General features: G+C 48.9%; 1 protein-coding gene across 1 annotated transcript in view; it reads left to right on the top strand.

Annotated features, from left to right (window-relative positions):
* Positions 1-483: 483 nt before the first annotated feature.
* CELSR1 (cadherin EGF LAG seven-pass G-type receptor 1) overlaps positions 484-10,023 on the top strand; it is a 285,263-nt gene continuing 275,723 nt past the window's right edge. The window contains exon 1 of the mRNA XM_065408216.1: positions 484-4,237. Coding sequence (XP_065264288.1) covers positions 484-4,237 — 3,754 coding nt within the window. The remainder of the gene's footprint in view (positions 4,238-10,023) is intronic.

Genomic DNA, 10,023 nt, shown 5'->3' with positions numbered 1-10,023 from the left:
GCGCTGATCCCAGAGTCACCGCCGCCGCCGCCACCGCGAGGATTTACACCGGCCCCTGCTCGATTCAGTTTCTGGAGGGCAGCGTGCGCTGCCGAGGCGGGTCCCGCTGGCGAGGAGCGGGTCCCCGGGAGCTGCGGGCGGGGAGAGGCTGCCAGGCAGCAGGCGTGCGATTGTTTTTAAAGCAGCCGAGCAGCAGGTTTATGCTAATCACCCTGCCGGGAGCAGCAGTGGGAGGAGGAGAGGAGCCATTTTGAACTCACTTTAAACTTTAAGGTGGAAAAGTTGCAATTCTCCAGCCGGGTCCCGAGCGATGTTCCCCGCCGCGGGGTTCTGAGGGAGCGGCCCCGCCTGGCAGAGGAGGACAAGGCCAGGGTCCCCCGGCCCCGCTGCTCATGGCTGAGGGCGGATGAGCCGCCCAGGGGGGTGGATGGATTTTGCAGGAGCCCTTTGGCTGGGATCGCTGCTGCCGCCTAAGACTCGGAGATGCTGCCGGTGCCCGCCGCCGCCTGGCTCTCGTGGCTGGCTCTGTTCATCCGGCTGGTGCCCGCGAGGGGCTGGGAGCTGCACCTCTCCTGTGGCGCCGGGCGCGCCGGGGACCTGCTGCTGGATGTCTCCCTGGGGCCCGGCTGGCTGTACAGCTTGGACGAGGCGCTGACGGCCCGCCGCGTGCGGGAGGCGGTGGAGGTGACGGCCGCAGGGCAGCTGAGGCGCAGCGGGGCGGCCGGCGGGGGCTGCCCGGCGAGCCCCTCGGGCTGCGCGCGGCTGGAGCGCAACCCGCTGCCTCTCCACGTGCGCATCGCCGCCCAGCGCTCCGGGGCGCTGCTCTTGCTCCGCCTGGCTGTCTACGTGCACAGCCCCGGCTGCCCCCGCCGGTACCGGGGGGCAGGCAGCGGGGGCCAGGCGCGGCCCCGGCTCGCCGCCCGGCTCTCCCCGGGGCAGCTCCCAGCCCCGCTCTGCTTCCCCGCAGCCAGCCGGCACCTGCCCCCAGGGCCCGCCGGGGACCTGCGCTCTGCCCTCACGGCCCTGACCAGCTTCCCTGCCTGCAGGTGCCCGGACCACCGCCCCCGGGGCTGCGGCGAGCAGGAGGTAGGAGGGAGGGCTCGGTGCTGCCTGGAGCCCGCCGGGGAGTCCCCTCTGCAGCTGGTCTGTGCCTTGAGGAGGATAGGGGGGGAGATCCTCCTTCAGCTGGGGCTGGAGCGCGCCCCGTCCGCGGGGGCAGAGGGTGGGGAGGAGGAGGAGGACGGGACTTGGGGGGAACGGGAGCCCGTGGGTGCGAGGGGACTGGAGAGAGGGGCGGTGGGTGCAGGGCAGGGGGAAGCGCCCACCCTGCAGCTGCGGCCCCAGGGATTGTGGACAGAGGAGCGGGCCCGGGGCGGCTGGGATCCTTCTCTCCAGGGGGCTCGGAGGAGGAGGAGAAGTGCGAACAGCCCTCCGCAGTTCCAGCTGCCCAGCTACCAGGTCTCCATCCCCGAGAACGAGCCTGCGGGTACCCGGGTGATCGCCCTGCGGGCCCAGGACCCGGACGAGGGGGATGCCGGCCGGCTGGTGTACTCCATGGAGGCGCTCTTCGACGAGCGTTCCAATGACTACTTCTCCATCGACCCAGAGACGGGCAGCGTGGTCACCACGTGCAGCCTGGACCGGGAGACCAAGGACACCCACGTGCTGAAGGTAACTGCAACTGACCAGGGTTCCCCCCGCCGCCGCTCAGCCACCACCTACTTGACTGTGACTGTGAGTGACACCAATGACCATGGGCCAGTGTTCGAGCAGCCTGTGTACCGGGAGACCATCCGGGAGAACCTGGAGGTGGGTTACGAGGTGCTGACTATCCGTGCCACGGATGGGGATGCCCCGGCCAACGCCAACATGCTTTACCGCCTGCTGGAGCCAGGTGCTGGGGATGGCGTCTTTGAGATCGACCCTCGCTCTGGAGTAGTGAGGACCCGAGCCCCTGTGGATCGTGAGGAGGTCTCTGAGTACCACTTGGTGGTAGAAGCCAATGACCAAGGAAAGGAACCAGGTCCCCGTAGTGCCACAGCTACAGTACACATCACTGTGGAAGATGAGAATGACAACTACCCACAGTTCAGTGAGAAGCGCTACTTGGTTCAGGTGCCAGAGGATGCTCCGGTGAACAGCCAAGTGCTGCAGGTGCAAGCGACCGACCGGGACAGGGGCAGCAATGCCCAGGTGCACTACAGCATTGTGAGTGGCAACCTCAAAGGCCAGTTCTATATCCACTCTTTCTCTGGTGCCATCGACCTGATCAATCCTCTGGACTATGAGACCATCCGTGAGTACACATTGAGAATCAAAGCCCAGGATGGGGGCAGGCCCCCTCTGATTAACTCTAGTGGGATGGTGTCAGTGCAGGTGGTGGATGTGAATGACAATGCCCCTATTTTTGTCAGCACCCCCTTCCAGGCCACAGTGCTGGAAAACGTGCCATTGGGCTACTCTGTGCTGCACGTTCAGGCAGTGGATGCTGATTCTGGAGACAATGCCCGTCTGGAGTACAAACTTATAGACTTGTCCCCATCTCCTGGTGTGGTGTCCCCAGGTGGGGAGACTGGGTTCCCATTCCAGATCAATAACAGCACTGGATGGATTACAGTGTCGGCTGAGCTGGACCGAGAGACTGTGGAGAACTATCACTTTGGGGTAGAGGCTAGGGACCATGGAGTGCCTGTCATGACTTCCTCAGCTAGTGTGTCCATCACGGTCCTGGATGTCAATGATAACAACCCGACTTTCACTGAGAAGGTCTATCAGCTCAGGCTGAATGAGGATGCGGCAGTGGGCAGCAGTGTCCTGACTCTGATAGCAGTGGACAGGGACATTAACAGTGTAGTGACCTACCAGATCACCAGTGGCAACACTAGGAACCGCTTTGCCATCACCAGCCAGAGTGGGGGTGGGCTGATCACCCTGGCCTTGCCCCTGGATTACAAGCAGGAGAGGCAGTATGTGCTGACAGTTACTGCGTCAGATGGCACACTCTTTGATACTGTCCAGGTCTTCATCAATGTCACCGATGCCAACACACACCGCCCGGTCTTCCAGAGCTCCCATTACACAGTGAGCGTCAGTGAGGACAAGCCCATTGGCACCTCTATTGTGACCATCAGTGCCACCGATGAAGACACAGGGGAAAATGCCAGGATCACGTACATTTTGGAGGATAACATTCCTCAATTCCGCATTGACCTGGACACGGGCACTATCACCACCCTGATGGAGCTAGACTACGAGGACCAAGCCTCTTACACATTGGCCATTACAGCTCGTGACAATGGGATCCCTCAGAAATCTGACACCACCTACGTGGAGATCCTCATCCTGGATGCCAACGACAATGCCCCCCGCTTCCTGCGTGACCGTTACCAGGGCTCGGTCTTTGAGGATGTGCCACTCTCCACCAGCGTCCTTCAGCTGTCTGCCAACGACCGTGACTCAGGCCTCAATGGCCGCCTCCTTTACACCTTCCAGGGTGGTGATGATGGTGATGGAGACTTTTACATTGAGCCCACTTCTGGAGTGATACGTACCCTGCGCAAGCTGGATCGTGAGAACATGGCTGTCTACAGCCTGCGGGCCTTTGCCATGGACAGAGGCAGCCCACCTCTCAAAGCCTCTGTAGATATCCAGGTCACTGTGCTGGACATCAACGACAACCCGCCTGTCTTTGAACAGGATGAGTTTGACATCTTTGTGGAGGAGAACAGCCCAGTGGGCTCCATCGTGGCACGGATCAGTGCGGCCGACCCAGACGAAGGGACCAATGCACAAATCATGTACCAGATTGTGGAGGGTAACATCCCTGAGGTCTTCCAGCTTGACCTGCTCAATGGTGACCTCACAGCCCTGATGGATCTGGATTATGAGAGCCGAACGGAATATGTGATTGTGGTGCAGGCCACCTCAGCCCCTCTTGTCAGCCGAGCCACCGTGCACATTCGCCTGTTGGATCAGAATGACAACCCACCTGTGCTGCAAGACTTCCAGATCCTCTTCAACAACTATGTGACCAACAAGTCTAACAGCTTCCCCTCTGGGGTGATTGGCAAGATCCCAGCCTATGACCCTGACGTGTCCGACAGCCTGGCCTACACTTTTGTTCAGGGCAACGAGTTGAACTTGCTACTCTTGGACTCTGCCACTGGGGAACTCAAACTCAGTCGAGATCTGGACAACAACAGACCCCTGGAGGCTCTCATGAAAGTGTCAGTCTCAGGTAAGAAAACTTGGCAGGGGATAATAATGTATGAGAACTTTGTTTATTGGACCAACATACTGGTACAGGCAGCAACAACTTTTAATTTCCTGGGGCAGTGGCTTATTTGTGAAATTTCTGGAGAGGAGCCACAAAAATGTATCAAAGCTATGTGCTGTGGACTGAAGTGAATAGTATGTTAAGATGTATTTAGCCAGTGATATTTTGAATCACAGGGAAAAACATACAGAGGTTGAGGGCAAAATATATTCCCTGGGCATAGTTAGCTATTTAGGCTAAAACTTTCAGATGTGGATGCATAGAGTTAATAAGTGACCTGATTTTTAAAGATGCTAAGAATGCACAGCTCTCATTGATTGACTTAAATTTAATGTTTAGACTTACTCCTATAATTTGTTATACATAAGAACAGTAAAAAGTAAAATTAGCGGGTGCACTGTACATAAGAGTTGGGGGTTTCCTTTTTTTTTTTTTTTTAACACCAAGATAAAACAGATTTGATTATTTCCTTTTGAATGTTGGGAAAGTTGGCTGGTAAATCTCCTTTAGATTTTGGGTCAAATTTTCTACTAGTGTAACATGGGCAAAACTCCATTGAAGTTGGTGGAGCGTCACCCATTTGCACCAGCAACCAAAATTTTTGCCTTTTGTTTACATCCTTAGAAAATGACTCCTGAAAAAAACAGTCAGTTACAGCTGTATAACACAGTTAATTTCAGTGTTGCTTTGGTGTAACTGAGGATGTTTGTTGGCACAGTGTCACCAAAATAAGCATTGAAAATTTTCTTTTTTGTCTTTGAGGCTTACCTAATCTAGTATGTAGTCACAGTAATTTATTTATTGTGTTAGTAGGTACAGTGGCTTTAAATTATACAGTGAATTGACATATGAATGCAAGTCCTAAATTGTTACTGTTTTGTTTTACAATACAGTATTTTAAATAACTTGTGAGACAATCCCCATAGAAAAGAACTGCATTTTCTCCTCAGTTTCTTGTTTATTATGGAATTACTCTTTGTAATTATGGTACATACAGTGCATTAATAATGCAATGACTAATCTCCTCCCCAAATTCCACTATGCTGTCTTTATCATGGGCCTGATCCTGCACAACTCCCGTTGACTTCAAAGGCCCATCATGAGCAACATTTTCCCTGCAGCCTAACACTAATATTTGTATTCTTTTATGTGAAGTAGGATATGTAAGTACTAAGTGTGTGTAATGATATCTTTTCTTAACACAAATCATTCAGATATCTAAATATGGCACAATCCTGGCAACACTTGCTACTGTTAGTAGCGTCACTAAGATAAGTGGGACCTCATGGTAGAGAGCACTATGCTCTGTCATGTTTCCAGGATCAGGGTCTTTGTTTGCTGCAGGGTAAAGGAAAGTGGTGTTAACTCCAGTCACTGGAGTTATTCGTGTGTGTCATCTGGCAATGGGTTCATACTTCATGCAAAATGCTAGAAGGGAACTATTGCGGTAAAATTAGCTCATAACTGTTATTTCCACATTCTTTGAAAGCTTACAGAGAAACAGGCAATTGGCTTGTAAGTTTGAAATAAGGCATATATGTGATTTACATGGTCATAATCAGCCTGAACCAGCTGACAGAAAGCAGTAGCTTCTTATCTAACAGCAGGAGATAAAGAATTGGACAAAAAGCAAGAAGGCTGGAAAGGTGATTAAAATGGGCTAGGTGGGGAGAGCATATGGAATAGAAGTAGAAGATGATAGCATTCCTTTCTCATCCTAATAATGTCTTCATCCATTTATGCAGATTTCAGTGGGTGAAATATATATAAAAATATGGAAATGAAGGCATGAATGCTTAGAGCACAGTTAAACTGCTGTTTTATGAGGTCTCATGTAATACAACTATGACGAGTAATGCATTGTTATTACATTTTTGTGAGAATGTGAGCACTGAAACGCCTCTGTAATATTCAAAACTGGTTATCCCTATCACAGCTGCACCCCCCTGGGGATATTTGAAAGAGGCGTTTTCGTCAGTTAGCATTCTTAAGTAATTTTGGCAGGCATCAAAGTCAATTTGATACTGTTTTTGAAAAGTTTTCTGTGTGTGGGAAAAGATTGCTTCATAGAGGTATTTAAGAGGGCAGAGGTCTACAGAGCTTGTGATTCCATTTAGGAAACTCTCACCTCTCCACTTTCTCCAGTTTTCTTTAACAAGTGAAATGGAGAGATGAACAGCCTTGGAGTGAAATATTCAATGTTGTTATCTGTAGTTAACTGAAGAATGTGTCTGTTGGGTGGTCATTAACCTACCTATCAGCCCAGGCAAGCAATCCTGATGCAGGCAAAAGTTCTGTCAGAGTCTGTGGGAATTTGAGATGTATATGGACTCTTATGGGGCATACAAAATGCTGTTGCTGCTGTGCAATCATGTTTTCACCTACTGACATGGGCTACATCTGAGGTTTGCTGTGAAGGCACTGTGGATAAGTGTGTGTGTAAATAAAAAATTAAGTTGATCAGATGTGCTAGGTCTTAGACAAATGAGATGAGACATACGATACCAGGGCTAGCCAAATTTACTGACCCTCCGAGTCGCATATGACAACAGAATTTTGAGAGCCGGGGTGCCTGTCAGGGCTCAGGGCTTCAGCCCCACTCCTGCTGAAGCCCCGAGCCCGGCCAGGTGCACCCCATGGGACTGAAGCCCCTACTCCACTACCCCGCTGCAAGGCAGAGGTCCCGAGCTCCCCCTACTCCAGTCTGGTAGGTGGAGAATGGGGAAGGGTGGAAGAGGCTCTGCGAGCCGCACTTTAACTGTAAAAGAGCCGCATGCAGCTCGCGAGCCAGGGTTTGGCCACCCCTGTACTATACAATTCCATTAACTTGAGACTTTGACATTTGGATAAAACAGCATTCTTTTATTTGATCTGTAATTGACTTTTCAAAATGCATGTTTTTATTTGGCAAACAAAAGTCCAAAGTTGTTGTTAAAAAATCTCTGGAAAAACAGGAAACAGAATTATAGATGTAGTGAAATTTGAAAATGAGAGACCCACTTCATTTAAAAACATGGTCACCTTCAACAGCATGGATAGCTGCAGAAGCCATACTGAGGCTATGTCTACACTACCGCGGTAAGTCGACCTATGCTATGCAACTCCAGCAACGTGAATAATGTAGGTAGAGTCTATGTACCTTAGGTCGAGTTACCGCAGGGTCTACACCGCAGGGGGTCGACGGGAGAAAATCTCCCGGTGACTTACCTTACTCTTCTCGTCGGGGGTAGAGTACAGGGGTCGACTGGAGAGCGATCTGCTGTCGATTTGGCGGGTCTTTACTAGACCTGCTAAATCGACTGCCGGTGGATCGATCTCAGAGCGTCGATCCCCTCCGTAGTGTAGACCTGCCCTGAGACTCTGGCCAGACAGTCCAGAAAGAGGGATTCCTCTGTGTGTGGATTTTCCTGTGCTGTGGCACTGTTTCTCCTGGCCCTAGATGCCTCTGAAAGCCCACAACAAAGTCTGGGATAGCTGCACAGAGAGGAAGCCTAGCAGCGGTGAGGTTGTGTGGATGACTGTTGTTAATGTACATCTTTTCCTATGGCAACCAGCGGGGAATCTTCTTGAAAGGCAGAGGAAAATTATTCTTTGAGCTGGTCCCCTCCATGCATGAAACTTCCCTTCATAGGGCATGGGCTAAGGGCAGGACAACCTGGATAGCAGTGGATCTCTGGGCCCCAGTTTATTCTGCAGGAAAATGGGGAGAAATCCTGTCCCAGCCCCCACTGCTGGAAAGTTTGCAAAGAAATCTCACAGTTGTCCTCTATTTTACACCTGCTCTGGACTTTTCTACAGGAAGGGATGGTCTGGCCTTATATTTCCCTTGCCTGTGTGTGGGATCACAAGGTGTGAATTTTTGAATAGTTGGGATGAAATACTCGCCCCACTGAAGTTATTGGGAGTTTTACCATTGAGTTCAATGGGGTCAGGATTTCATGCTGGGGATCTAAAGGGTTTTGAATTTTAGAATCTGCAATTGCTTTAGTGTTGTTACAAATCATGAAATTAGTAAAATTATCAGGATTATGAACTGATATTCTTTTTCTTCACCTATAACAACATGAGCAAAAATTAAAGGGACACCGTCAACTTGCAGTCTAGTCAGTCTGTGAAAATCAGTTAAAAGTAGTTAGATATAAAGCATCTGCCCCTAATTTCCCCCTGCTAATTTTAACAGTTTATAGTACCATTTTCCTGTATTAAAAAATTATATATATATTTTTCCTCTTGTGCTGTGGGCAGCAGTGCTGGAACACTTTTTATAGTGGGGTGCTGAAAGCCAGCGAAACTGTAAAGCAGCGGTCCCCAAACTTTTTACCTGCGCCACTCCTCAGAACTGGGGCCTGGAGCAGGGCCATGTCTCCAGGAGTGGGGAGTTGCAGACAGGGGCAAGGGGGCCGAAGCTGGGGCTGGCAGCCAGGACCCTGCGTAAAATCTCACCCCCATTCCAAACCCTTAGTTCCCATGCCTATGGCTGTGGGAAGGAAAACAAAAAACAAACAGGAGTGGGAAACTGATTCTGGCCCCAATCTTGCATAGGGATCCACTTGTCAGTTGAATGGGACTTTAAGTGCCCGATCCCACAAACACTTGTGTGCACATTTAACTTTACTATCATGAGTATTCCCATTGATCTCAGTGGGACAACTTGCATCAGTAATGTTCAGTATATGTACCTGGTCAGAGCGTAAATGAATACACAGGTAAAATAATGAAAATAACTATACATCAATGTGGTCAAATGCACAAAATAAACAAATGGAATAAAAGAATTTTTTTCTCTAATTTCTCTCTCATAACAATCTTAAATATTATTTGTAGAAAAAGTAGTTTAAAAGAAAACCTCTTTCAGACAGAAGTGTGATTTATTTATTTATTTCCCCATTTGCTGGTGCCCCTTTAATCAAATCTCTTTTTCCAGATTGCAGTAGAGCTTTTTGGAGGTATTTTTCGAAGGAGACTTTTAGTGCTTGGTTTTGTATCTAAAGTGCTTTAAAACCAAATCATATTATTTTATTTTTTCAACCCACTGTCCCCAGAACACATAATTTTAGATTCTGAATTCTGGGGACACGTCAGCTTGAAACTGCCAAAATGTATTAATATCAGACTGTGAGGCAATGTCCTTAAAATATATTTTTAAAAGACAAAAGAACATTGCAGTATATAACTTATCTTTTAATAGTTTAAATATTTCAAAATTTAAGCATGCTGCTAACTCCAGTTGCAGAGATCTAAAGGTATGAAGATTGAATATTTTTACCAAAAGCATTCAATCATTTAAGCTTTCAGGTGTGACAGGAAACATGGAAACTGAATAAAAATAACAAGGTTTATGGGCCTTTCAGCTGCTTGTTCTGATAAACTTTTCTACTTGTTGGTGTTAGATGAATTTAAGTTTGATAAATGTTATTTAAAACTGTTTCCCTAGTAAACCTGTGATTCTTCTTCTGGAAAAAAACAGGACTATAGGAAAAAATAGAGAACCCTAAGTAAAAAAATTAAATGCCAGCAGTCATTTTGCACCAGTTGATTTTTTTTCATTATCATTCATTGGATTATTTCTAATCTGTTCTGATCATCACTCTCTGTGAAATTATTGCCATTTGATTTTTTTGGTGGTTATTGGTGCTGCCATTTGGTCACATTAGTAGAAACAAAATCATCACTTTGGGAAAATGAGAGAAACTTTCTGAGAGGTCACAGAAAATGGAAAGCAAAGATGGCTGAAACAAAAATTAATT

This window comes from Emys orbicularis, chromosome 1, assembly GCF_028017835.1.
Source record: "Emys orbicularis isolate rEmyOrb1 chromosome 1, rEmyOrb1.hap1, whole genome shotgun sequence".
NCBI lineage: Eukaryota > Metazoa > Chordata > Testudines > Emydidae > Emys > Emys orbicularis.
Note: the sequence above shows the minus strand (reverse complement) of the source record. Positions and strands in the feature narration are given on the sequence as shown.